The sequence below is a fragment of the Pyxicephalus adspersus genome, chromosome 3 (genome assembly GCF_032062135.1).
Source record: "Pyxicephalus adspersus chromosome 3, UCB_Pads_2.0, whole genome shotgun sequence".
NCBI lineage: Eukaryota > Metazoa > Chordata > Amphibia > Anura > Pyxicephalidae > Pyxicephalus > Pyxicephalus adspersus.
This window is the reverse complement of record NC_092860.1, coordinates 56,844-82,701: the sequence shown is the minus strand read 5'-3', so window position 1 is coordinate 82,701 and position 25,858 is coordinate 56,844. Positions and strand designations below refer to the sequence as shown.

At 41.3% G+C, this 25,858-nt stretch overlaps 1 protein-coding gene across 2 annotated transcripts; it reads left to right on the top strand.

Moving 5' to 3' along the window:
• Window positions 1-1,283: 1,283 nt before the first annotated feature.
• Window positions 1,284-25,640, top strand: BECN1 (beclin 1). 2 transcript variants are annotated; one of them, XM_072403243.1, is made up of 12 exons: window positions 1,284-1,441; window positions 3,926-4,046; window positions 5,029-5,093; window positions 5,328-5,386; window positions 5,910-6,000; window positions 6,796-6,932; window positions 7,488-7,682; window positions 18,464-18,610; window positions 21,337-21,486; window positions 22,967-23,027; window positions 23,480-23,622; window positions 25,083-25,640. In XM_072403243.1, the coding sequence occupies exons 1-12, from the start codon at window positions 1,406-1,408 to the stop codon at window positions 25,249-25,251; spliced, it is 1,374 nt and encodes a 457-aa protein (XP_072259344.1). In that variant the 5' UTR covers window positions 1,284-1,405; the 3' UTR covers window positions 25,252-25,640. The 2 variants fall into 2 exon arrangements, with proteins under 2 accessions (XP_072259344.1, XP_072259345.1); XM_072403244.1 differs by having other exon boundaries at window positions 1,330-1,441; window positions 3,892-4,046.
• Window positions 25,641-25,858: the final 218 nt, after the last annotated feature.

The window sequence follows — 25,858 nt, the reverse complement described above, 5'->3', positions numbered from 1 at the left end:
CAACTATTATTATTAATAAACTGGATTTATATAGCGTTATATTATAGATGTGCGTACATTAAATAGCAAAGCGTTTTCCTGTCGTTCTGACGGCAGAGACTGTTGCTAGTGGGTGGAGTTCCCCCTTTCTCAATGTCCTAATGTTTATGCCGCCTTCTGTACGCTGTCCATCACACATAAATCCCATTTGCTTGCTGTCACTTTGCTGCCATTTTCTGGAAAGCCACAAAGTCTTTTGGAACTTTTTGTATTTTTCCTTGTTGCCACTGGAACACATCCCTAGCAAGTTTGGTGGTTCCAACATGTAAAGGGGCTTTGCTAATAAAGTCGGCCCATTGATTTTCATAGTTCACCGAAATTTCGTGAACCCACCGGAAGTTCAAGGAATTTTTGCGAGACTGTCAGAGGTCTTCTCGCTCATTCCCACTCTGCACATTGGAACATTCAAATATCTGCTAGGAGTGCTGCAGCCACTTCCTACAGGACAACCCAAACCTCATCCATGCTGAAACTTACCCAGAGAAGGGGGAAAATAGAACAGCAATAGGGAGACCCATCAAATGGACCACAGAAAGTAGGCAGAGCACTGAGAAGCAATAGGGTTCTATGGAAGGGTCTATGGAAGGGTTCTATGGAAGGGTTTACTAGCTCTTCTAAGAGCTTCCCAACTACGGGGAATCACAATTCACCTTGGAGTAACTCTACAGGGCCACCCAGACTAGGGGGAAGGACATCGCCAACGGTTGATATGGTTACAACTGCCACTTATCATTAAACCTATTCCATGGGTCATTAATGCTGCCACTGACGAGAAGTGGTACTGAGCAGAGACTATACATACAGAATAAAAACATATACTGAGAATTACACCTGGGGTACAGGACAAGAGAAGAGGTACTGAGCAGAGTCAATATGTACAGAATAAGAACAGATACTGAGATTTACACCCGGGGTACAGGACAAGAGAAGTGGTACTGTGCAGAGTCCATACATACAGAATAAGAACAGATACCGAGAGTTACACCCGGGGTACAGGACAAGAGAAGTGGTACTGTGCAGAGTCCATACATACAGGGAACAGATACCGAGAATTACACTCCGGGCACACATGGTATTATGCAGATCTGGACAAAAAAATGTTTTAGATACACAGAAGACACATTGATGATATTTGTCCCCGGTGAATCTAATGATGGGAATCACAGGAAGTGATGCATGATGGGAATCACAGGAAGTGATGCATGATGGGAAATAGAAGGGAATTGCAAGGCATGATGGGAAATGTAGTCTTTCTCCAGCCAGCTATTCTCTGCTTCCTTCCGGCTGTGTGAGCCTCATATTGGCAGGTCGGGTAAATAACAAGGCAGAGGGAGATGAATAGAATAAAGTGATAACGGAGAACCTGATGGACGTGACAAGGAATGATTGTGGGAAGACAATAGTAAGTGATAAATCTGTCGCGGTGTCATAACATTTGGGGCCGGATTATTCATCCAATGGGCATAGATCGTCCGCTTTGCAATAAACATTCGGATTGCAGGAATCATTGAGTCACGTGATGTGTTTACTCTGTAGCCGATTGTTGGATCGTGGTCACGTGACTTTATGGGCGAATCTATTATTTCCTGCAGGGAATATAAAGTGGAATATTATTAATATTATTATTATTACTATTATTAAACAGAATTTATATAGTGCCAACATATTATGCAGCCCTGTACATTAAATATAAAGTGGAATATTATTTCTAATGGTTTTATATTATGATAAATGGAAATGCAAGAGATGCAGCGATATAGAACTATATATTACCATAAAATACTATTTCAGGCTTTACATATCCGGACAGAAATGTGAAAAGTACATCCTGTGATCCTGTGAGTTTGGAGGAGCCCCTTTAGCTGCAATTGATTTCTGAGTATATAAATAAAGTTTTGGGGGCCACATGTTTATAGGTCCCACGACATTTCCTTTGGGTTAAGGTCTGGACTTTTACTGCTTTTGGCCGAGCATTAGCAGTTCCCCAGATTGGGTGACTTTGTAGACAATGAGTTGACCTCTTTATACCAATGTGTTCTGTGGCTGTAAAAGCGGCCCAATTATCACCCATCAATCACCATGCTTCACAGTTGGTTTGAGGTGTTTGTGCTGGGCAGAAAGTTTAGATATCTCCACTTCTGTCACATCTGTCCATAGGGCATTGTTTAGAATTCTTATGTTCATATACTACAATCATTAAACGAGTTCTTCCGCCATATTCTTTTTATAGAGAAGAGGCTTTTTCCTGCCAACCCTTCCATACAAGTCATACGTGTTCAGTCATTTTCTAATTGTATGATTTTAAAATGTAACACGCTAACTGAGGTCTGTAGAGTCTGTTCACTGCTGGGAAGATTGACAACTGTGGTGAATGTTTCCCACTGTTGAATAATCTTTCACCCTGTAGAATGATGACCTTCCAACCCTTCCCAGATTGATGAGCAGCAACAATTCATGAGATCATTGCTGCTGTCTTTACTCCTTGGCATTGTGGTAACACACACCTGAGTGCTGCAGACCAGCAAACTGCCAATAGGGGGCGTCACACTGCCTGCTGATCAATCAATGCACCTAATGGGCAGCACCTGGCTGCTATTTACCCTTTCATTGCTATGGAAGGGGGTACTTAATTTTTCACACACGACTTCTGCATCTGTACGTAGTCTTTGATAAATGATGACCCATGTATTACGTCATGTGACTGTACATCGGGACAAAAGCCTTATTTCAGCAGTTCTTTCGCACTGCCTCTGAGGTGTATACCACAGGAGGATGTGGCCCGAGGATGGCCAATGTCCTGGAAGGGAAACGTACCGTGCATGCGCACAGAATTAGGGGAACGATTTATGGTTAAATATCTCTCCACACAAATTATTGGATTTCACAGAATAAAAGTGAGTGAGCGTTCAAATATTTTTTATTTGTATAGATTTCCTTTGAAGGTTGCTTGAATTTTAGATTCAGCTTAGCTGAACATTAAGCCTTTGTTTTACATAGCAGCGCGTTCACCACCCTTGGTCACCAAATTAGTGGCTTTAGGCCTGTTGTTTGGGTAAACAGTGGGCAGCATTTAGTTGGTTACCATGGTAACACTTTCCACTGGTTTGGAATTGATTTGCAGTCGCCAATATTTCTTAGTGGCAACAAAGCCCTTGCTATATAAACAGTTGCTGGAATCTGAAATTTAAAGTGAACCTAAACTGACAAAACAAAAACCCAGCAGGAAGTAGTACAATGTCTCTTTTGTTAGATAATTACCTCCCTGGCTTCTTGTTTCTGCTATACACTACGTGGCACATTTGCTGTATAGCTTAGAGCCCCTCTACAGGGTAACAGCACAAGGTAAGTATGTGCCAACCTCACCACCCTCCAATAGGTCCACTTTAAGCGACCCTACTAAGCTCCAATATTCCCAGAAACCAAAATGAAATACAACTTGTCCTGTGTGTTTGGGAATCTAATATAGAGACCCCCTGGGGGGTAAAGAAGTCGGTAAGGAGACCCCCTGGGGGGTATAGAAGTCGGTAAGGAGACCCCCTGGGGGGTATAGAAGTCGGTAAGGAGACCCCCTGGGGGGTATAGAAGTCGGTAAGGAGACCCCCCCTCCAGGTCATATAAATTCTTTGTTGTACAGCATTAACATTCCTTTTATTTCTGGAATGTGAGAATTTGTTCTTTTATTCACAAGGCTCACCTTTCATATATTAATAGGGAAAGCACTGCAGCCCACAGCAACCAATCGAATTCTACCAATTGTACTATAAAATTTGATTGATACGTTGGGCACCAAATTCTGTAAATTTATTGCTTATTTATAAAAGTGTTGATTGTAGTTTTTTCTTTTTTATATATATTTTGGTTTGTTAATCCGGTGATTTGTGGAAAGATGGAGACCTCTAAATCATCCACCATGCAAGTAAGCTTTGTGTGTCAGAGATGTAGTCAGCCGCTCAAGTTAGACACTTCCTTCAAAATCCTGGATAAGGTCACCATGCAGGAGCTGACAGGTAAGTGAAGCCTCATACGGTACACTTCCTGCACTGTGACTGCCTTATGGTTTATTCTTTTAATCAATAATATTATTATTACACAGTATTTATATAGCACTGACATATTACGCAGTGCTGTACAAAGTCCATAGTCATCTAGCTGTCCCTCAAAGGAGCTCACAATCTAATGTCCCTACTTTAGCCATATGTCATTACCAAAGCTCAAGGACAATTTGGGGGAAGCCAGTTAACCCAATGGCATGTTTTTGAAATGTGGGGAGAAACCCACGCAAACACGGAAAGAACATACAAACTCCATGCAGATAGCGTCCCATAAAAATGGTAATTGGAACATAAACAAAAAATGTATTAAAAAAAGAACAATGTTTCCACCCCAGGCACAAATAAAAACAAAGGAGGGTTATTGGTGCAATATGGATAGCAAGCAGGGAATGATCTTCCCAATAGTCAGTCAGTATGTGTATGTATGTATGTATATGTGTGTGTATGTATACGTGTGTGTGTGTGTGTATATATATATAGCACAAGGGAGCATGACACCTTCTGCTGTGGACAGGAAGCCGGGAACAATTTCCCAAATTACTTCTCTGCCAGCCAATATCTGGGCTCTTCTATGCATTGTACATGGGAGCCATCACTCTCAGCTTTTCTATGTACAGTACTAGTGAGAGGAACAATTTCTGTCCTTCTGTTTACTTTCCAAGCAAGGAACAGATTTGTGATCAAGTTATTGTGCTTAAAGCAAACTTATTGTAATCAAATGTAAAATAAATACCCTTAAAATGACAGTGTGGGGTAATAGAATCACATGACACAATAACTTCCATGTTCTTTCTATTTTCTTTTGTTTTACAAGGTTAACACACTTTAGTGAATGGATTGTGTGTTTGTTCTACATATTTTCATACAATTCTAATACATCGGATGAAGTATTTCCAACCATTGCTGTGGTATTTATAGCTGATAATCATTTTTATAGCTCCATTGGTGACTGCTGCAGCTGTAAAACCAGAAGAAAGCCACGAGGAGGACACAAGTAACGAGGTAAGAGATTGTATAAAGCACCGTTATTGCTATAGGGTATTTCATTGTAGCAGTGTACAGAAATGCCTCTGTGAATCCTACCAATCACATTCCAGTTTTCATGGTTTCACTTCCACCTAAGAAATCTGTATACATGACATGGCAAACAATGCTTCAATTTAGTTGTCCATAAAACCACTTTTACGCAATGAAAGTAACAAGTTACTCAAGTAGGAATGTTTTTGTTTTTCACAGGAACCATTTCTAGAGAACAGACAGGATGGAGTGTCTAGAAGACTAATTCCACCCGCCAGGTACAGTACTCAAATACTTTGTGTCACATCTAATTTCTTAATTGTACACCTATCTTTTCTAAACTCCTTATGTCTCACTGTTACTATGTTTTGTAGAAAAAAAGCTTCCATGCCTTCCTCTGACTGTGCCAAATCTATGGTACTTTGTCTCATACACACCCCCTCCCAGACACTGCAGGTCACAGTAAGAGGGTTTTGGTACAGTTAGTCCAAGCCTGGGCATAGCCAGATGCTGATTGACTATCTGTAGGCTGCAGAATCAGTGGTGACAATATAGACAAGCCACTTCCTCAATATCTTCCTAGCTTACTGTAGTGCAAGAAGACGCAGAGTGACAGATGATGCTTATGGTCCAATAATTTTGTTGGTTGATGAGTGCTAATTGTGTGTTGGAGAGAGACACACGTAGTCACAGCAGATGTTATGTTGGTTCTATTTTTGGCTACTATTTTAAATGAACATTACTGTTTTCATTGTGCGTGTTGGTAGCATTATTTTTTACCATTATTTCTTCCACAATAAGGATGATGTCCACAGAAAGTGCAAACAGCTTCACTTTAATTGGAGAAGCATCTGATGGAGGCACAATGGAGAACCTAAGCAGAAGGCTCAAGGTAATTAGGACACTGCCCCCCCAAATCAAAGCATGAACCTAAAAAAATGTTTTTATTTTATTTTCAATGGTTACTGGGTAGAAAATAGTTAGGATAACAATATCAGTATTGGTAATATTTCCCCTCAGCCTTCAATACCTTCTGAATCCCTGATCCAAAATATGTATGCAGCTCAGGTGTTTAGCCTACCTTTGTGCTGAATTTACCTGCATTCTTATTTCCTGTGTCAGACTAATAAAACTGAAGGATCAAATTTACTTTCAGGCAATTAGTCTCTAGAATTCCATCTTCCCTCAGTACAGGTCCTCTTTACTATTTGATAATATGTTTCGAATAATAATTTTAAGGCCTGGTTGTAGCATAAAACCCTTCCTTTAGTCATTTTCTAACATTTTTTCCCCATTTTACTAGCATCCAAACATCTATATTATATATCTTATTATCTTATATATCTTATATTGCACTTTGTATATATTGAGGTTGTTAGTAGTTGTCACATTGCCTGTGATAATTTTGCTATGTATTACTCACAATTCTCTGAAATCACAGTTGTTGTTATACATAATAAGGGGGTAATAAGAAGATTCTCTGCAGTGCTGATAGCAATCATTTAGCCAATGGGGAAAGCAGATTACCTGAGTAACAGGAGCAGAGGTATAAATCAGTACAGAGGGTAGAACAAGGATATAAAACTAAAAACACTGCGATGATAAGTTATCATACCAGAAAAGGACATCTCTAAACCATCTGCCCTGGGATTTATTATATAAGGGATTCCGTCTTGTGGTCTTTCAGGTGACGGGAGATCTTTTTGATATCATGTCTGGACAGACTGATGTGGATCACCCCCTTTGTGAGGATTGTACAGACACCCTTCTGGACCAACTGGACACTCAATTGAACATAACAGAGAATGAATGCCAGAACTACAAGTAAGAGATCTGAGACTTTTTGTGTATATGGGGATATTGCCAGGCTGAACCAATAATATAATTTAATTTAGGTAAATGGTTCCACCATCAAGTACTGCCTGTATCTGCCCTTTTATGCCTCTTCGCTGGAAATGTATGCTTGCCTTTTCTTCATTTCTCCTGCTATTCCACTCACTGAGAACAAAATAAATGCCTTTTACATAAATGAAAGCACGTTGAGGCCTAGTAATAAGTCCAGTACTGTCCTATAGCAGGTGGGGATAAAATTCTTAGTTTTGTGTAAGCTCAAACTAGGGGGACTTTAGACTTCCTTTCCTTTCCCTCAGCAGCTATTGGTGGTAGTGAGAAGTGAAGGTAAGGCAAATATGTATTCCTGTGTTAGACTCACACGGCATATATTTTCAGAAAACCACAGCACTAGATGTTGGTAAACATACACAAAAAAGGGTAGAAATGCACCCGGCTATGATGGGTCTCCATGGTATATTTCAAATTTTTGCACTGAAGATGCAGTGTGTGTTGCCTCGTTTAATCAAATTCTTTGGTGGCTTTCAGACGGTGCCTAGAGATCCTGGAGAGGATGAATGAAGATGATAAGGAGAAAGTGGAAACAATTCTAAAAGAATTAGCAGAAGATGAGGAAAGGCTGATTCAGGAATTGGAGGAAGTTGAAAAAAATCGTGAACAAATGGCTCAAGACATAGAAAAAGTCAGACAGGAAGCAGAAAGGCTGGAGCAAGAAGAGGCTCAGTAAGGAATACTTTGTACTATTGTTTTCTATTTCATTCTCCAAGAAAATGCTAAACTTTTAGATTAGCTTTACTAATTCTGAATCCTAAAACATCCAGTATAGTCTGCATACATCCTGCAATCGGCTGTTCTGGGAGATACAGGGCTCATTCACAGAGAGAAGATTGCACCTTCTACTTCCTAACCCTAGGTTAATCTAGGTTACTGGCCTCCTAGTAAGGGAACCAAGCACATTACTGACCTCTTCCACGCCCTCCCTCCAACCTTTTTTATACAAAATTTGCTGCACTAAATTTGCTTGAGCCTCCTCATGTTGTTTTGCCACCTAAGGGGTGGACCACAGTTGGTATTTGCAGGCACTTGTAGTTTTCCTGGTGAGGAGTTTAGTGCAGGTAGTTACATTTTCGAGTTTATCTCTACATCCTAACTCCTTGCTCGTTTAACCCATTCCTCACCCCCTAACAAATAGATCCCCTATAAGTCTATTTGAGATGTATTACCGTCTCCCACTTTCTTCCACAAAGACCCCTGCAAACTGGGTTTTCCTAATGTTATCCCTGATGTGTTTTCATGGCACCCTGCTTAGGCATCCTCCTGTTTGGAGAAGAGTTGGTGCTGACTATGCTGGACATACAATCTGAGGTCACTATCTGAGACTGTGTTGCATCCAAAACTTTGTGGAATCAACACCTGGCAAAAGCTCAGGCCAAATTGTTCCCACTGGTAATTCTGCGGACCACCCAAATTCCAGACAGTTCCAGTCCATTCTGTTGTTGGTCAGATCCATTTGATCCCTGAACTCAATCACTTAGAAATAAAGGATCTGGGTAGTTCTGGCCCTGGGGTTGGACAGAGGTCCCCTCCTCCCACCCTCCTCTAGTTACCAACTTTTTAGTCTAATCAGTATCTGCTATTGATAATCTGCAAATGTTTGTTAACCCCCACAATTATTCTTAGCAGTTGTTTAAATGGCATTTCTTTATTAGTTGCATTGAAATTTTAATGTCAAAACATACATAATCTGGGGGGGGTGGCTTGGTGATGGCGCTGTGAGCAGGCACTTTCCAGGACCTCAGTGTCCACCGCGGCTTTAGCAGCCAATACTTCAGATCACACAGCTTGTTTCCACCCCACTCAGTGATGTCTAAGCAGAGGAAGAATAAAGAAGCAGGGAAAACCCCTAAATGGGACAACTTACACAAATATTTCCCTTCAGACTCGGCAGCTTCAGCAGGAGGAAGTGCTCCCAAGATGGCGCCCGCATCTGCAAGTGAAGCTGACCACGTGGAGTCTGCTGATTGGGTGAGTGAAGAGGGGACTTCCCCCCAGCTGGGATCCCTGCTGTTCTGTCTCCTACCCACTCCTGTCTGTCATCTGATTCTCCAGCTGAGTTCTCAGACACAGTATCTTCTCCTTGGCAGCTGCCCAGAGAATTACAAGCCCTCCTGAAATTCATACCCACTAAAACAGACCTAGAATTCTGGGCTCATCGCATAGAGCACTCTGTTCATGCAGAGATGGAACAGATATATCAGAAAGTGCAAGCAGTTGATATTAAGGTTACTTCCCTTAGATTAGACACTCTTGAACATGCCCAACTGCACATGAAGTCTGTGCTTTCTAACTTGGCTCTCAGTTTGGACGATCAAGAAAACAGGGGCCGATGCAACAATTTACGATTAAGGGGACTCCCGGAAGCTACCGGACCGGAAGCCTGACCTGGAGCACACTGTGATTGCCATTTTTAACACCCTTTTAGACCGACCCCCCTCAGAGCGCATAGAATTGGATAGAGTACATAGGGTTGGTGTGAGGAGAGATGGAGTACCTGATCGCCCCAGAGATGTTTTATGCAGGGTGCACTTTTACAAAGTTAAAGAGCAGATCGTTCAGAAAGCATGGCAGAAGGGGCCGATTGATTTTGATGTTGCAAGTATTCAGATATATCCGCATCTATCCCCTCGCACGCTACAGATGAGACGCATACTGAAGCCACTTTTGGATTACATTACCACACACAGTGCCCGATATAGATGGGGACATCCACTACATCTCATAGTGACCAAACCCAACTCTGTGTTTACATTGCACAATCCATCTCAGCTATCGGCCCCGTTTACCTTCTTGGGCGCAGATCCCATTGATGTTCCTAATTGGCTGGAAGTCTTAGAGGTTCCCCCAAGTATCTACTTGAGATCGAGATCATCTACCTCCACCCAACGCAGACAGGGCTCTCCCACTTCTCAGCGCCCCGAGAAGGAATACCTCAAATTCACATGAACTATGACTTCTCCTGCTGCTGAATATTTGGACTCTTGTTACCACCACTGTCTACCTCCTACATATATTACAATGCATATCTATACCTCCTCAGAAATTTATCATTCCTGTGTGATGTATCTATGTCCTGATCTGAGCACACCTCCTATGCCGGAAGCGGATTCCTGTTATTGCAGTGACATTGGTGCTCATTGAGTATGGGCGACGTCTCAGTGGTTCCTTGTTCCCAGATGACTGCCTACCGCCAGTACTATTACTGTTATTATTGTTCTGTTTACATGATACCTTTGAAGCTGGGTTATTGTTTCGGCTTCTGTAGTAGCCTGCATTGTGTATTGCTGTGCACTTTAGTATGCCTGATTATTGGTAGCCCTTTATTTAATGTTTTTGGTAATGTCTTTGGGATCTTCAGTCCTATGAAACCTTTCTACTCTTGTAAGTTTAGAATTCTATCTCCTCTCCTTGTTTTTTGGGAACGGCATATCTTCCTGGTTTCAGTTACTAGAGCTGTGTGATATACTTATAGTTATATACATGTTTTATGTTGCTGCTGCTGGTGAACCAGCGACTCATAGTGTTCTTGCCTACACTACCCCCCACATAGGTACACCCGGCCTCTTGTACTTGTACTCTTACTTACCTAGGTTTAGGGCCTAGAGCTCTATTTCTTCTTCCTTTTAAGTTGTTTTGTTTTTCTCGACGCTTTTTCTTTTTTGTGTGCCTTATTTTATTGATTTCCTAATTTCTTCTTTCTTTTCTTTCCTCCCATTCTTAACTAATTTCCCCCTCCCATACCTTACCATTAGACCACAGGAGTTATGACTATCACACTCACATCTCTGAATGTTAAGGGATTAAACTCTCCCTCAAAACGTTCAGTCCTATTCAATACACTCCGAAAATGCAGACGCCATATTGTCTTTCTGCAAGAGACACACTTCCGCCATGACAAAATCCCAGTCCTGCGTAACAAACAAGCCAAATACAGTTATCACAGCACTTCACCCCATTCTAAATCTAGGAGAGTTGGCATTCTAATAGATGGTTCTCTTCCATGGTCCCCTCTTTGTGTATAGTGGATCCAGAGGGTCGTTTCCTCATAGTCCAAGGTATGATAGAGAAGCAACTATTTACATTTGTAAACATATACCTACCTAATACCGGCCAGTTGACTGTCCTTGAATATATTCTGACCCTCTTATCTGAGGTGGCTCAAGGTACCATCATTATAGGTGGTGATTTTAATTTAACTTTAGATCCGTCCTTAGACATATCCAAGGGCCGTTCCCACCTGCCTTTCTCCCATCATAAACGTCTGAAAGCACTGCTACATGACAAACAATTTATAGTTATCTGGCGTATTCAACACCCCGGAGACAGGGATTATACGTTTTACTCCAGACTTGATTATTTTCTGATATCCCATGATGCCATTTCACAGGTAGCGACTCGAATATTGGTTCCATAACTTTCTCTGACCATGCCCCATTATGATAGAGATCTCTGGGAGGATATATGAATGTAAACCCGGTGTTTGGAGGCTGAATGAGGCACAGCTTGAAGACCCTGAACCGACCGTAAAGATTAAGGAAGAACTTTCCTCCTTCTTTGCCCACAATGCAGGATCTACAGACAATCCACTTTATGTATGGGAAGCTCATAAATGTTATATTAGAGGTCTGTTACAGGAGTTGCATCGTTTAGAAATGTTGCACAAAAGGCTTCCAACAATGGACCTGGAATCCCAACTACTCGCCACTCGTACACACATTCACTCCCTGTACAGAGAAAAGGCTAAAACACAACTTACCCGTTGCAAACGGTACTACTATGAACATACCAACCACTGTGGTAGGGCATTGGCTAGGGCGCTTAGGCCTAAGAAGGCGGCCATGTGTATCCCTAAAATCAAAACCTCTTTGGGAACCCTGGCACACGCCACCCCTGACATTGCTAACACCTTCCATGACTATTACAGTATACTGTATAATTTACGAGGAGACTCCAGTCGTAGGTCATCTTCCGAGCTCCAGATCGCAATACAGGAATATCTCGGCGCCTCCAACTTACCGACATTGTCCTCAGACATTATAGAGATATTCGATAAACTGATAACACTGCTTGAGCTACAAGCGGCAATACGCAGAGCCGCATCAGGGAAAGCTCCCGGCCCAGATGGTCTGACATTAGCCTACTATAAGGAATTCTTCCCAGTACTAGGCCCGCATTTAGTTTTAGCGCTGAATGCGCTCACTGATGGTCACACTCTTCCTCTTGACACATTAGCAGCCCACATATCAGTGATACTCAAACCAGACAAGGACCCTCTCCTATGCTCCAATTATAGACCAATATCGTTGCTTAATTGTGATTTGAAACTTTTTGCCAGCATATTAGCGCATAGGCTGACTCCAATACTGAATGATATTGTCCATCCCGACCAAAGCCGTTTTCTCCAGATGAAGGAAGCCAGGGACAACACGATCCGTACCTTGAATATTATTGACTATAAACATACTCACAACACCCCTCTAATGCTCCTCTCCACTGATGCTGAGAAGGCATTTGATCGGGTGGACTGGACGTTTCTGCTCTCCACATTGACACATTTGGGTCTTCCCCCTCGTATTCTGCGCTGGATAGAAACGTTGTATTCCTCCCCCACTGCCAGAGTACGGGTTAATGGTGAACTCTCCCACTCCTTTTGTATTACCAATGGGACGAGACAGGGGTGCCCATTATCTCCCTTACTGTTTGTGCTGACCCTGGAGCCCCTCCTACGAATAATTCGTGCCAATGGAGATATCAGGGGAGTCCAGATTGGCCCCACTGAACATAAGGTAGCTTATGCGGATGACCTTTTATTTTATGTTGCAACACCGGTAACTACTTTGCCGGTTCTTATGCGAGAGCTACACAGATATGCCTCGCTCTCTAATTACAAAATAAACCTGCAAAAGTCAGAGGCACTGAGTGTTACTCTTCCCAGAAAAATTAGAGAGGCCTTGGTCCCTTCTTTCCCCTTCAAGTGGTCTAACTCAGCTATCTCTTACCTGGGCACACAGATTCCTGCTAATCTAACGTGAATTGTAGATCTCAATTTTATCCCTCTATTAAATAAAATCCGAAGTGATCTACAGAGCTGGAGACAGATGGCATTTACATCGTTTGGGAGGCGCAATGTGCTTAAAATGAATGTTATGTTATACTAGACTGTTGTATATGCTGCAAGCACTCCCAATACACACCCCGCTTGTAATCCTAATTTTTTAATCCTTAATTAATTCTGTTCGGAATTTGTAAAATTTATCTGGCTTAATGGGGCTCCCAGGCTTAGGATGACATTACTGAGACTCCCCAAAGCCAACCAAGGAATGGCATTCCCTGACCCAGTTTTATACCATCAGGCACTTGTCTAGGCTGCTGGATCGGTGCACTAATAGCTGCTCCAAACTGTGGGTTGGGTTGGAGGATGCATGCTCTACTGCCCCCATTGCCGCATTGGCCAGGTCGACACTGGCGGCCAGGAGGGCAATGTACACCCATCCATTGATTGGCGAGACCTTGAAAGTGGTCACTAACTACTTCTCCTCTCAAAACGTAACCATATACCCGTCTCCAATGTCTCCCGTTCTAGGCGATCCTGGATTCCCCCCGGGCCAGAATGACCCAATATTTGGCCAATGGCGTGCTTTGGGCGTGTATAGAATATCCCATTTCATGCACAATGGGGAATGGCAACATGTTCCGACCCTACAAACGGAAAGGGATCTCCCTTCATTGCCACATACAACTCACTTATGTTCTGAGATCCTTGCCGCGACCCAATACAATAGCCCGATCGCTTCTTCCTCTAGAGGACTTGTGTGCAACTGGTCAACCTGTACGGGGCACACTTTCCCATGCCTATCAAACCCTGTTATCTGTATATACGCCAGAACTCCCTTTATTTGTATCCCAATGGGAAGCTGATTTGGACACTTGTTTTACTGAAGCCCAGAGAGATATGTTACTTCATTTCTGTCATAAGGTGTCCATTTGCAACAAATATCAGGAAACCAACTACAAGCTGGCCACTCGCTGGTACAGGTCACTTGTGAAGCTTGCTAAGATTTTCCCGGGGTGGGATAGCACCTGCTAGAGATGTGGCGATGCACAGGGTACGCTACTGCATGTTTTCTGGGAATGCTCAAAATTACAATTATATTGGAGTTCGGTAGCTAATATTATCTTAAAGCTTACAGAAGTGGATAAAAGGGGCAATCCGGCCCTGGCATGTCTTCATGTTTCGGACATGTCCCGCAGGTGCTATAGTAACTCTCTCCTGAGACACCTTCACAATGCAGCTAAGGCCTGTATCCCAGCCTTATGGAAGAATACTGCCCCTCCAACGGTAGTACATTGGTTGCAAAGGGTTGCTGATATATATCACATGGAGGATATGATATCCACTGATGCTAAGAAAGCAAAAAAATTCGCACAGACCTGGTATCACTGGATCCACTTTATCACTACTGAGGAATATTGCCGTTTGTTACGACCACCCCCCTAGATACCTGAGTATTCTTTGATGGATGCCTAATTGCATTTGTTCTTCTTTTATTTTTATTTTCTTATAAAAATGTTTTTGAAAACCTTAAGATATCATGGTTCCTGCTACTGATACAGCACAACGGGTTGGTTACAATGTTTGTTTTTCTATGCGGTTGGCCGTTAAGCCACAAGCTTGAAGATATGTATTGTTAGAACCTAACCTTGCTGTATGTTCTTTTTTGAACTGTATGTTACGACCACTTTATTTTCTTTTCTCTGTATGTACCTTGATATCTTAATAAAAATAATTAAAAAAAAAACATACATAATCTGGCCTAAGGTTAGGATAATGGTGCGCTCCTGGCTTCATTCAAGTATGCAGTCAAATTGGTGTTTGCATAGAGTTCCTTCACTTTGAGTGTTTGGGAACCTAACATGAGAAATTAATATTTGGCACTGATAGTGAATTATTTGCATTTCTTGCCCCAGCACACTACAATTTAGTGTTTGTAAGACTGTATAACCAAATATTATAAAACAAGTAATTACATATATGAGCAATTATGGAGGCTGCTTGGCTTCATTCTTATGAGACTTCTATACAATGGGCGTTTTGGGGACTACCCAAAGTGGATGGGGCTACATGTGACAAATGTAATGCACCCCAGTTCTTTGTGTCACAGGTGTGGAGTAACCCCTATAATTGTGCCAGCTTTCTTTTAGTTTGTTTCATTTTTCCATTGCCTGCCCTATGATGTCCTATTTTTCCATTGTCAATGTATTATGTATCCAGTGCCCATGTATAGTGACCCAAGTTTTGTAAATCACTTGTAATCGTATAATATTTAATAATAATAGCTTTCATAATGGTGAGCGCAATGCTGCTGTCTTCTGAAACCTTCATTCCAATTTATTTCTTGCAAAAAATTTTTTTTCACTGTAAACCTGCTTAAATCATCTTTCAAAAACCACCAATGTCAACTGAATTTTAGGCTGTGTTTAGACTTAGTGCTTTTACTGTTTCCTCATACAAGTAAATGGCTGCCTCGGGGAAGAGGTGTCAAGTAGTATCTACCTGCAGCAGCCCAATAGAGAGTGAATGGGGATTGTTGTGCTCACTGATGCAAAAGCTGATTAAGAAACAATTTTGCAGTGCAAGGACCAAGTTGCTGCCCGCCATGGGAGCTATGCAGGATTCCTGGCTCCCACTGCAGGTCTGAGACAATCCTTACGGAGCAAACCTGTTATGCCAGGGCTCTTCTGTGAGCAACAAATAGTTAAAGATCTGACCTGTAGCAAACTTTGTGGGAACTGGGGTGGTCAGTTCTGCTGGCAGATTTGGGAATGAGAAAGATACAGAAAAACCAAAATGTATATTAATCCCCCTCATCCTCAAAGCAGCTGGCATGCTGCCCCTGACCTGTTGTTGGCTCTCTCTGCATAAAGCCTGGACTGAGAAGATAGAAAGTGAAAACTGCTGGGTGATCCTCCCAGCAAATTATGTCCAGTGAGAATAGGGACTGTATGGAGTTCTGAGGACTACAGTGACCTTGTGCAGAACCACAGGGATGCTATAATGACCATATTCTACAGGAGTAAAGGGTAGGGTGTGTGATTGAGCTTCCTTATGGTAATAATGATAATGATAGATGATATCCAACACAAAAACAGAACAAGGGTTTTTTGGCAAAGTATATTATCGAAACCGTGAGTATTTGCAAATATTTTAAAAAAGTAGTGTGATGAATGTTATAATAATCAAAAAACAAAAAAAAATCCTATATAGTTAATTGAATATCTTGAAACTTAAAGGCAAAGTCCAAGGGAGTCCTTACCCGACACGTTTCGCCTTAATGGCTTCCTCTGGGGTTTGAGATGAAAACTAACATAACTACAAAGATACAGTAGAGTACAGTGGTCCCCAGAGATCACCAAACTCCTTGTACTCGCTCTTATCATCTCTCTTCTGGACTACTGTAACCTCCTCCTCTCTGGTATTCCACTAACCCGACTCTCTCCTCCACAATATAATATGAATGCTGCAGCCAGACTCATCCATCCTTCCCACCGCTCAGCTTCTGCTGCGTCTCTTTCCAGTGTTCTCCCCAGAAATTTTTTTCAGCCAGGTGGGGGAAACTGTAGCTGGGTGGTAAAAAAAAAAAAAGTGGGCTGGGCTAGATACTGGAAATTTAGAGCTCCTGGTTATTTATGCCATAGGTATCCAGTAGCCCCTGCTATTGTGTCAGTGTTCTACCTGCCCCCTATACTTTGCTCCAACTTTCTTATGCCTGGCTTGTTAGAATGTACTTTTTTTTTTTGTATTATACCCCAACAGTCCAGTGCTGTGTATTTTAATCCAACTCCCTAGTGTTCCATGTTTTAATAGTGTAATACCTTGTAGTAAGTAGTGTAATATTGTGATCAATGTAGCAAATTAGGCTTAGTTCACATTGGCAGTAAAAAATTCCCCTCCTGAGTGACTACTTCTTGGCAACTGCTGGGCACCTAGGATTGGTAAGTGGCGGGCACCAGGGATTGGTAACAGCGGTAAGGGCCGGGCACCTGGGATTGGTAACAGCGGTAAGGGCCGGGCACCTGGGATTGGTAAGTGCCGGGGACCTGGGATTGGTAAGTGCCGGGCACCTGGCATTGGTAAGTGCCGGGCACCTGACATTGGTAAGTGCCGGGCACCTGGGATTGCTAACAGGCGGTAAGTGCTGGGCACCTGGGATTGCTAACAGGCGGTAAGTGCCGGGCACCTGGGATTGGTAATGGGGTAAGTGCTGGGCACCTGGGATTGGTAACAGGCGATAAGTGCTGGGCACCTGGTATTGGTAACCGGCGGTAAGTGCGGGGCACCTGGGATTGGTAAGTGCGCTCTCTCCGCTCCTCCAATGACCTACTAATGACTTCCTCACTCATAACCTCATCACACGCACGGATACAAGACTTCTCTAGAGCTGCCCCCACTCTGTGGAATGGTCTCCTCGTCCTATTCGGCTTGCTCCTACTTTCTGTACATTTATAGAGCCCTCAAAACCCATTTTTTTCAAACTTGCCTACCCGTCTTCTTCTGTCTTTTGAAACCATCACTACTTCCCATCATTACATATTTTCCCTTGTATTGCTTGTTACTTCCCCCACATACTAGATTGTAAGCTCTTCTGGGTCCTCTCCTCCTGTGTCACTGTATTCGTCTATCATTTGCAACCCCTATTTAATGTACAGCGCTGCGTAATATGTTGGCGCTGTTTATTAATAATAATTTTAATCATGAGTTACATTAGTGTTTACCAAAATGTATTAAATAATGTGTATCTTCTCATGGTGAGTATTTCTGTAAGTGGGATAATTGTTTATTATTATAAAGTTTTTCTGCATTTTTTAGTTCCTCTGGGATTCACCTGTTAACCGTAAAAATCAAAGACGGTAATTATGAATAGGTATAGTATAGGGTTCTTAATACTTATGAGAGAGAAGTACTACTTGTTAAACATGTGTCAATCAAAGCTTAGTATGAATCATTTTAAAAATATATGAGGGGGATTCTTTCTTACTTATAAAATCTTAAAATAGATGCCGGTAAAGACACTTGTCCCAATAAGCAGTGAATTCAGGAATATTATTACTATTGAATATAAGTTAGGGAAGTATCGGGTATCTTACCTATAGTAACTAGCAAATACATGTATAGCAATATGTCCTGGAGCGATTACCTCTGAAGCGGCTCTGCTGTATCTGGGAAGACCTGGGATGTAATGAGGCTCATTCAGCTGACTAACGGAACAGATTTGTACCTTTCCTCACAGAAAATGGGTCTATGTACTAGGATATAAGTTGGAAGTTATAAGTTAATGGGTGTGGGGGAGATTGAGAATTTGTTTTTATAAAACTTTCCATTGTATTAAGGAAATGATTTGCAAGCACATTTTAAATTTGTTTGTAATATTTTTGTTTCATTTGTAAAGGTATCAGAAGGAATATAGTGAGTTCAAACGTCAACAGCTAGAGCTGGATGATGAACTGAAAAGTGTAGACAACCAGATGAGATATGCACAAATTCAGCTAGACAAGCTTAAAAAAACCAACGTCTTCAATGCTACTTTCCACATATGGTAAGTTAATTATTGGTGTGGTGTAGTAATCACAAATGTTTCTCAATTTGCTAATGTATTTCTGCACTCATTATGTCCAAGTGGCCTAATGGTGTTATAATGGTGTTATTTATTAACAAAGAAACCATTGTCCATTGAGGCTCATTGGGTTAAGGTACCTTCTCCAGGTGGATGTGGGCACTGACAACCAAAAGGTGTGCATAACCTCTCCTATCCCAGCTTGATAGCCACATGTATTTTGGCATCTCTGCTAAATACAAAAAATAAAAAGGTTTTATCTACAAGTGACTTTTCAAAGTCCTCTCAATTGCAGCTACCAATATCTTTATACTGGATCAGACTTGTGTGTGTGGAATGTGACCTCTGGGCTTGTGCACTGCTCCAGATCAAATGGTGATGGGTATTTTTTCAATGGCATTGCCACTGCACTTGCCCTGTCTCCAAAGATGCCTTTAAAGTAAGCCAGTTGGGTACTTGTAGTGGGAACTACCTCTTGATGGTTCATTAGGCTCAATTGCCAAACCTTTCTGTTTTAATTAAGAGAGCTTCATGCTGATTGATGGAGGGTGAATGTTGAGTGTTGAATGTGCAGAAACTTTCCATTGCTGAGTCTTACAGAGGAACTTTCCCTGGGGAGTCACCATCTTCTGTCATTACTTTAAAGATACAGTTTCAGCCCTTATACAGTGTACTATCCTAAGATTTGAAGTACAGCCTGTGGCTCATACTAGATTATGTTTAACCAGAAAAGATATTTGTTCTATGTTTTGACAAGGTATTTACTAAAAAGTTAGATCAGCGTTGTTTCATTCAAGATTACTTTAATAACTTTAGAGGATCCCCCAGGCTTTAGGGACCATGCATGCAAGTTGTAGGAATTCCTAGTTAAATTCTTGTTCTTGGTAGGACCAGCCCTCCGCCCTATATTGGCAGTAGTATTTATATGCCAGACCTTGTCTGAGAAGTCTAAAGGCCTTAAAAGAATCTCTCCACTGTGGCAGACCCCTCATTACTTGACTAGGCTGATTATATTGTAAATGTGGCAGCTTTTTAGCGTCATCCTCCATTATTTTCTGCATATGCCTCATCTTTTTAGACGCATGGAGAGACCAGTTTGGATGGAATGCTGTAGTACAGAGACTGACTCCAACAGACATTTGCTTTGCATACCTTTCAAGGAATGGTGTGTGTTTGGGTCCACCCTTCACATGTTCATTAATAATCTTCCTGGGGTTAAGAATGATTCTCAAATGAGATCAAAGACTGGTCAGAGAAGTTGCCTCTGCTTGTTTTTTTTTTTTTTCATTTTTCCTTCATACACATTTTTTGTTTAATATAAGTTCTTGGGTTCTAAGGCAAGTGGACTGCTAAGCACCCTGCTGGGTGGAGGGATGTTTGATGGCCTCTGCAGGTGCCTGAGTTCAGTTTTTGGAGTTGGTGTCTCATGGGTACAAACTGAAGTTTTGCTCAGAGCCTCTTCTTAGTTTCTTTCTTCCCATGTAACACCGCATAGGCTGGCATACTTTCTATTGTGCCATATCTGGTTTTTGCATTCTAGGTTCATTCCTTTTCTGGGGAATCTGGACATTCTACACTTAAAGGAACAGTAAGCTCAGGCTTTGCCACACGTCTCTGACTGTCCAAACTCGTTGGAACTCATGATGGATTCTGAATCTTCTCAATGTCAATGCTAAACTTTCTCCTCTTTAATGCCTGGACCTAGTCTTGGATTTGGTCAAAACAAACCTCCTTTACTTTGGAGAACTTGAAGGAGTTTAATGATTCAAACACTTCTGTCTTGCAGTTGGTTGACCCTATGTTTTTGCAGGAAGTTCCTGATTTGAGTTGGTCTCCTTTGCCCAGTTCCACTGTAGGATTTTACAACACAACATTATGTCTCCCCTATTTCTAGACTGATCTATTCAACAAAGCCCCAGGACTTAAACAGTTTCACTTGCTGGCTCCAAGGTTGGCTTTAGAAATGAAAAAAGGCCTTCCTGCCTTTTTCTGAAGCCAGCATTCAGGCAATAAGGTCTCCCAGGTCACAGGTAGTTCACTTTTTCAGTTGGGCCTGTTAGTTGCAAGTGCCTACACCTCTGTTTCACTTCTTTTGGAAGTCTCCATGTTATCTGAATTCTGTGTACTCCAAGGTAAAAATACAAAAAGAGAATAATTAATAAGAACCTAAAACTGGAATGAAACCCTGTTATACTCGCCAGTCTCCACTCCGTTTTGGGCGCCACCTTTTCCTTTTCCTTGTTGCGATCTTCGGCCATATTGCTGTTACCCTGTGGACCTAAACACAAGCCATGCCTAATCACTAAACATAAATGCATGAAAACCTTATCCCAAGCACTTGCAGTACCTTTCCCCAGAAATGCAACAGTGGCAGCCTCTGCATGTCTCTTTGTGCCCATGGCCTTCACCATAGCTAGGTGACCCACAATGTACCTGGTTTTACTTTATGCATGAGACACCGAGGATCTCTGGGGAGGCCAGCCTTGTCTATTTTAGAAGTAGGATTATGAATTGGAGCACCCTGAGGTTACTACAAAGACCCCAATACGGAGCACAGCAGCTAGATTTGCTGAATCAATCGAATTCTCATTTTTAGGTTACACAGGTTAGCTGCCATAAGCATTCTGGAGATTCTCCATAATGCCTCTGTACTTTACGAATTAGCGTCTCGGGTTGCAACTCTAATTGTCACCCTCTTGGACTTGCAGGCATAGTGGCCAGTTTGGCACCATCAACAACTTCCGCCTTGGCCGTCTTCCCAGCGTTCCCGTGGAGTGGAATGAGATCAATGCAGCTTGGGGACAAACCGTTCTGCTGTTACATGCCCTTGCCAACAAGATGGGGCTTGAGTTCCAGAGGTAAGAAATCATTTAATCCAAAACACTTAGGAACCTTTTTTTTTTTTAAGTATAAAACAGAAATTATTCTCTACGTTTAGAGAACTGTTTTTTATAATGCCACATTTCTAAAAGTGAGAACAGATTTTGTTGAATGCCATACAGGTTTATTACAGTGCAGACAAAAGGTACCATGATACCTCAAAATAGAAAATAATAGAAAAACTTCATTCACTTCAGCCCTTGATCCCTTACCATCTTGGATTCTTAGTGAATCCTGGCATGTAGGAAGTAGCAGGCGCTGCCATCTCCCTAAGTCTTCTTTCTTACGTAACCCAATCTCACATTGCGCAGGCACAAGGCTCACCTGCTCCTCTTCCTCCTGGGATGTGTGTCAGCAGCTGTGGGTCTCCCCTTCTATTTTACAAATAAAAATGTTAACAGGAAAGAAAAATGTTTTTTTACTTTTATATGAAAAGGCTGTCAGGTGCATCTCAATAAATTAGAATATTGTGGAAAAATTATTTCAGTAATTCAATTAAAAAAATGAAACTTCTATAATATATAGATTTATTACACACGGAGTGATATATTTAAAGTATTTATTTCTCTTTATTTTGCTGATTATGGCCTTCAGGTATTGAAACCCCAAAAATCTGAAAATTAGAATATTGTGAAAAAGTTCAATAAAGCTCGAAATGCTTTCCAACATTTTCAAAATCCACCCCTACCTGTCCCCAGAGACCCCCCAACTCCTTGTGCACGCTGTTATCTCGTCTGGACTACTGTAACCTCCTCCTCTCTGGTATTCCACTAACCCGACTCTCTCCTCTACAATCTATTATGAATGCTGCAGCCAGGCTCATCCATCCTACCCACCTACCTACCCCATACACAGCCTTCCCATCTACCTACCCCATACACACCCTTCCTGCATTCCCAGCTACCTACCCCATATACATCCTTCCCACCACTCCTCTTCTGCTGCCTCTCTTTATAGTTCTCTTCGTTGGCTTCCATTTCACCTCAGAATCAAATTCAAACTCACTTTTGACTTCCTCACTCATAACCTCATCACACGCACGGCTCCAAGACTTCTCTAGAGCGGCCCTGACTCCCTGGAATGGTCTCCTCGTCCCATTCACTTTGCTCCTCCTTTCTGCTGATTTAAAAGGGCCCTCAAAATCTTTAACTTGCCTACCCACTTTTTTCTGTCTTTTAAAACCGTCACTACTTCCCACTACTACATATCTACTCTCCTATTGTGTGCTATTTTTCCCAGCTCTTAGATTGTAAGCTCTTCAGGTCAGGGTCCTCCTCTCCTCTGGTGTCACTGTCTGTCATTTGCAACTCCTATTTAATTTAATGTACAGCGCTACATAATATGTTGTCCCTATAAAAATACTGTTTACACATTGTAGCCATTAGTGAACAGAAAATTAAAACTTTTTGCATATACATTTTTTTGGTTCAAAAACAATTTTAACTGTTTTCCATATAGATACCGCCTAGTACCCTTTGGAAATCATTCCTATCTGGAATCACTTACCGATAAATCTAAGGTAGGGTGAATTTTCTAATTGATTATGAAAAGTTTTAAAAGTTGACAAAAAGGCTCAAAATGGGATTGAAATGTTTGTACTTCGCCATGTGGGATATAATAAATGTGAGCCAGGTGCTGAGTCTGGTGAATACTTGAAGAATACAAACCTACTGCAGCAGCCATATTGTCATAGAGCCCCCGTCAATCCATGAAAATACCGTTCTTCTGTCTCTGATGATCTCTCAGGTTGGGAATAAGAATTAAGCAGAATCGTCATAATTGTACCATTTGTCCTCCATATGCCCATTCTCCTTTATCATATGTCTAATGTGTTCTGTACAAAGCAGCAGAGACGTCAGGTCTAGAGGAATACAACGTGTTCCTACTAATCATAGGGCTCGCTTTCCATGACTCATTGGTTTTATGTCTAAAACTGGCTGCCATATTTATCTCATATGTCTTCCCCACCAGGAGCTCCCACTTTACTGTTCAGGAGGTTTAAGATTTTTTTGGGACAACAAGTTTGACCATGCGATGGTGGCTTTTCTGGACTGTGTACAGCAGTTTAAGGAAGAAGTGGAAAGAGGAGACACTGGCTTCTGTCTGCCATACCGGTCAGTTCATCAGCACCCTGTTTAATTTATTGTTTCTGTAATTGTAAAGTCATACTTTTTTTTTTAAGTCATTAAATATCTCAACGTTTCTATGTTTCCAGGGGATTGAATGCTCTATTAGTAACTTAACAGCTTTACAATCCATTCATTACATGATAATTTACTGTATAAAAATGAATGCTTTTCTGCATGGGGGATGGGCTTGTGTCTAAGAAAATGATCTAAACATTGACAAAGTATTTACATCATTAGGGGTCATTAGATTATTAGAAGTATTTCAATAAAGTCTTAATAAAATATTAATATATTATTAAAGTGGAGCTGTCCCTGAGAGAACATGTAAGCTGCTATTGCTTAGACTTATTATTTTAATATAGAATGTTAATTGCCTGCATGTATAGTTAATCTTTCATTTTCAGTAGTGTCAGTCAAACACAGCAAACAAGCATGCAGATAACTGAACACCTGGGCTGCATACACATATTGGCCCAAGGATTTAGAAAGCAATAAAGGATCAGCTTACATCTTCCCTCACACCAGTCCACTTTAGCACGTCATTTCACAAAAAAATAAAAAATCTTCAAGGTAAAGATTAAAATAGGAATTAAATGTATAACACTGTAAGTAAAAATATTATTTTTAATAAAACTTAGACCAAATCACTGCGTAAATTGTAGGTTATGTTTTTTTTCTGGCAGTGACCAAGATGATTTTACAGCCTATACTGCTTCTGACACCTTCAGGTGTGTTGGATAGCATGTTACATAGTAAGTCAGGTTGAAAAAAGACAAAAGTCCATCAAGTTCACCCACTAGAGAAATAAACATATCCCAGATATAAATCCCTATAAGACATAGTTGGTCCAGAGGAAGGCAAAAAAAAAACCCCGGGTACAATTTGCTTCAACAGGGGGAAAAAATTCCTTCCTGATACCATGAGGCAATCGGATGTTCCCTGAATCAGCAGTCTCTGTTATTTTTACTTTAAATCCTTAATCCCCAGTTATATTCTGTGCGTCTAGATATCATCCAGCTTTTCCTAAAGCAATCTATAGAACTTGTAAACTACTTCCTGAGGGAGCCGATTCCACATTTTCACAGACCTTACAGTGAAGAATCCCTTCCTTATCCGGAGCTTAAACGTCTTTTATTCCATATGCAAAGAGTGCCCCCTTGTGCTTGGTAATGACATTACAGCGAATAATGGGGAAGATAGTTCTCTATATGGACCGTTTATATATTTATACAGGGTGATCATGTCTCCCCCTAAACGTTCCTTCTCAAGGTCCACTTACAAGCAACTGTGTCCCGACAGGACCAGGTAGGGACCTAATTGTGGTGGGAAGAATTCATGGGAGCATCCTTGTTACTTATATTATTTTTGTGGATCTGCCAGGCTAAGATTTTTTTTTTCTTTCCCTAGATTCTTATTAAGCTTATTTTTTTTGCAATTCCCAATAGGATGGATGTTGAAAAAGGCAAAATTGAAGACACTGGCTGCAGCGGTGGATCCTATTCTATCAAGACACAATTCAACTCTGAGGAGCAATGGACCAAAGCCTTGAAGTTTATGTTGACCAATCTGAAGTGGGGGTTAGCATGGGTTTCCTCGCAGTTCTACAACAAATGACACAAGGGGAATGTTGCTGGAGGCCATCACATTAGTTCTTTTATGATCGAAGTAGCTGAGAAGGCATAAAAACTGTACTTTTAAGTAACTGTATCATTACCTGGGACTGGGTCTTCCCTTTCTACAAGTAACTAAAGCAACTTTCAACCTTTCCAGATGTTGCATGTCAATATGATGGTAAGGATAGTTATTTTTCAACAGTAGGAATGAGACTATATATTCTAAGTCCTAGTTTGGGACTGCATATGTTATATATTGACCCCAATGTGTATAAAATGTGTCATTAATTGAGTGGAAGTAGAGATAAAAGAAAATACTGATATTTTTAGTGCTGCAATGAAGTATTTGATTAGCACATATAAAGAAATTTAAACCCATCATAGAACAAATGTGTTTCCATTGACAAAATGTTCAAGTTAGAATGTTCTAGTAATTAAAGTATCGGGGATTCCGAAAAGAAGAAATTAAACCATTATTTGACAGATAAATTATTGTAAAATCTGTGGGTGCAAAGGGTGTTATCCTGTAGTGAATCTTACATGTTAAACACTGCAGATCCTCATGGCTCAAGTTGTCTGTTAGGAATCGGTCTGTTTAGAGTTTTGTC

Coding starts and splice junctions, on each gene's coding strand:
- BECN1 (XM_072403243.1), top strand. CDS start 1,406: ATGGACGTGACAAGGAATGATTGTGGGAAGACAATA. Junction 1,442..3,925: donor ATGATTGTGGGAAGACAATA/GTAAGTGATAAA, acceptor ATTTGTGGAAAG/ATGGAGACCTCTAAATCATC. Junction 5,387..5,909: donor AGACTAATTCCACCCGCCAG/GTACAGTACTCA, acceptor TTCCACAATAAG/GATGATGTCCACAGAAAGTG.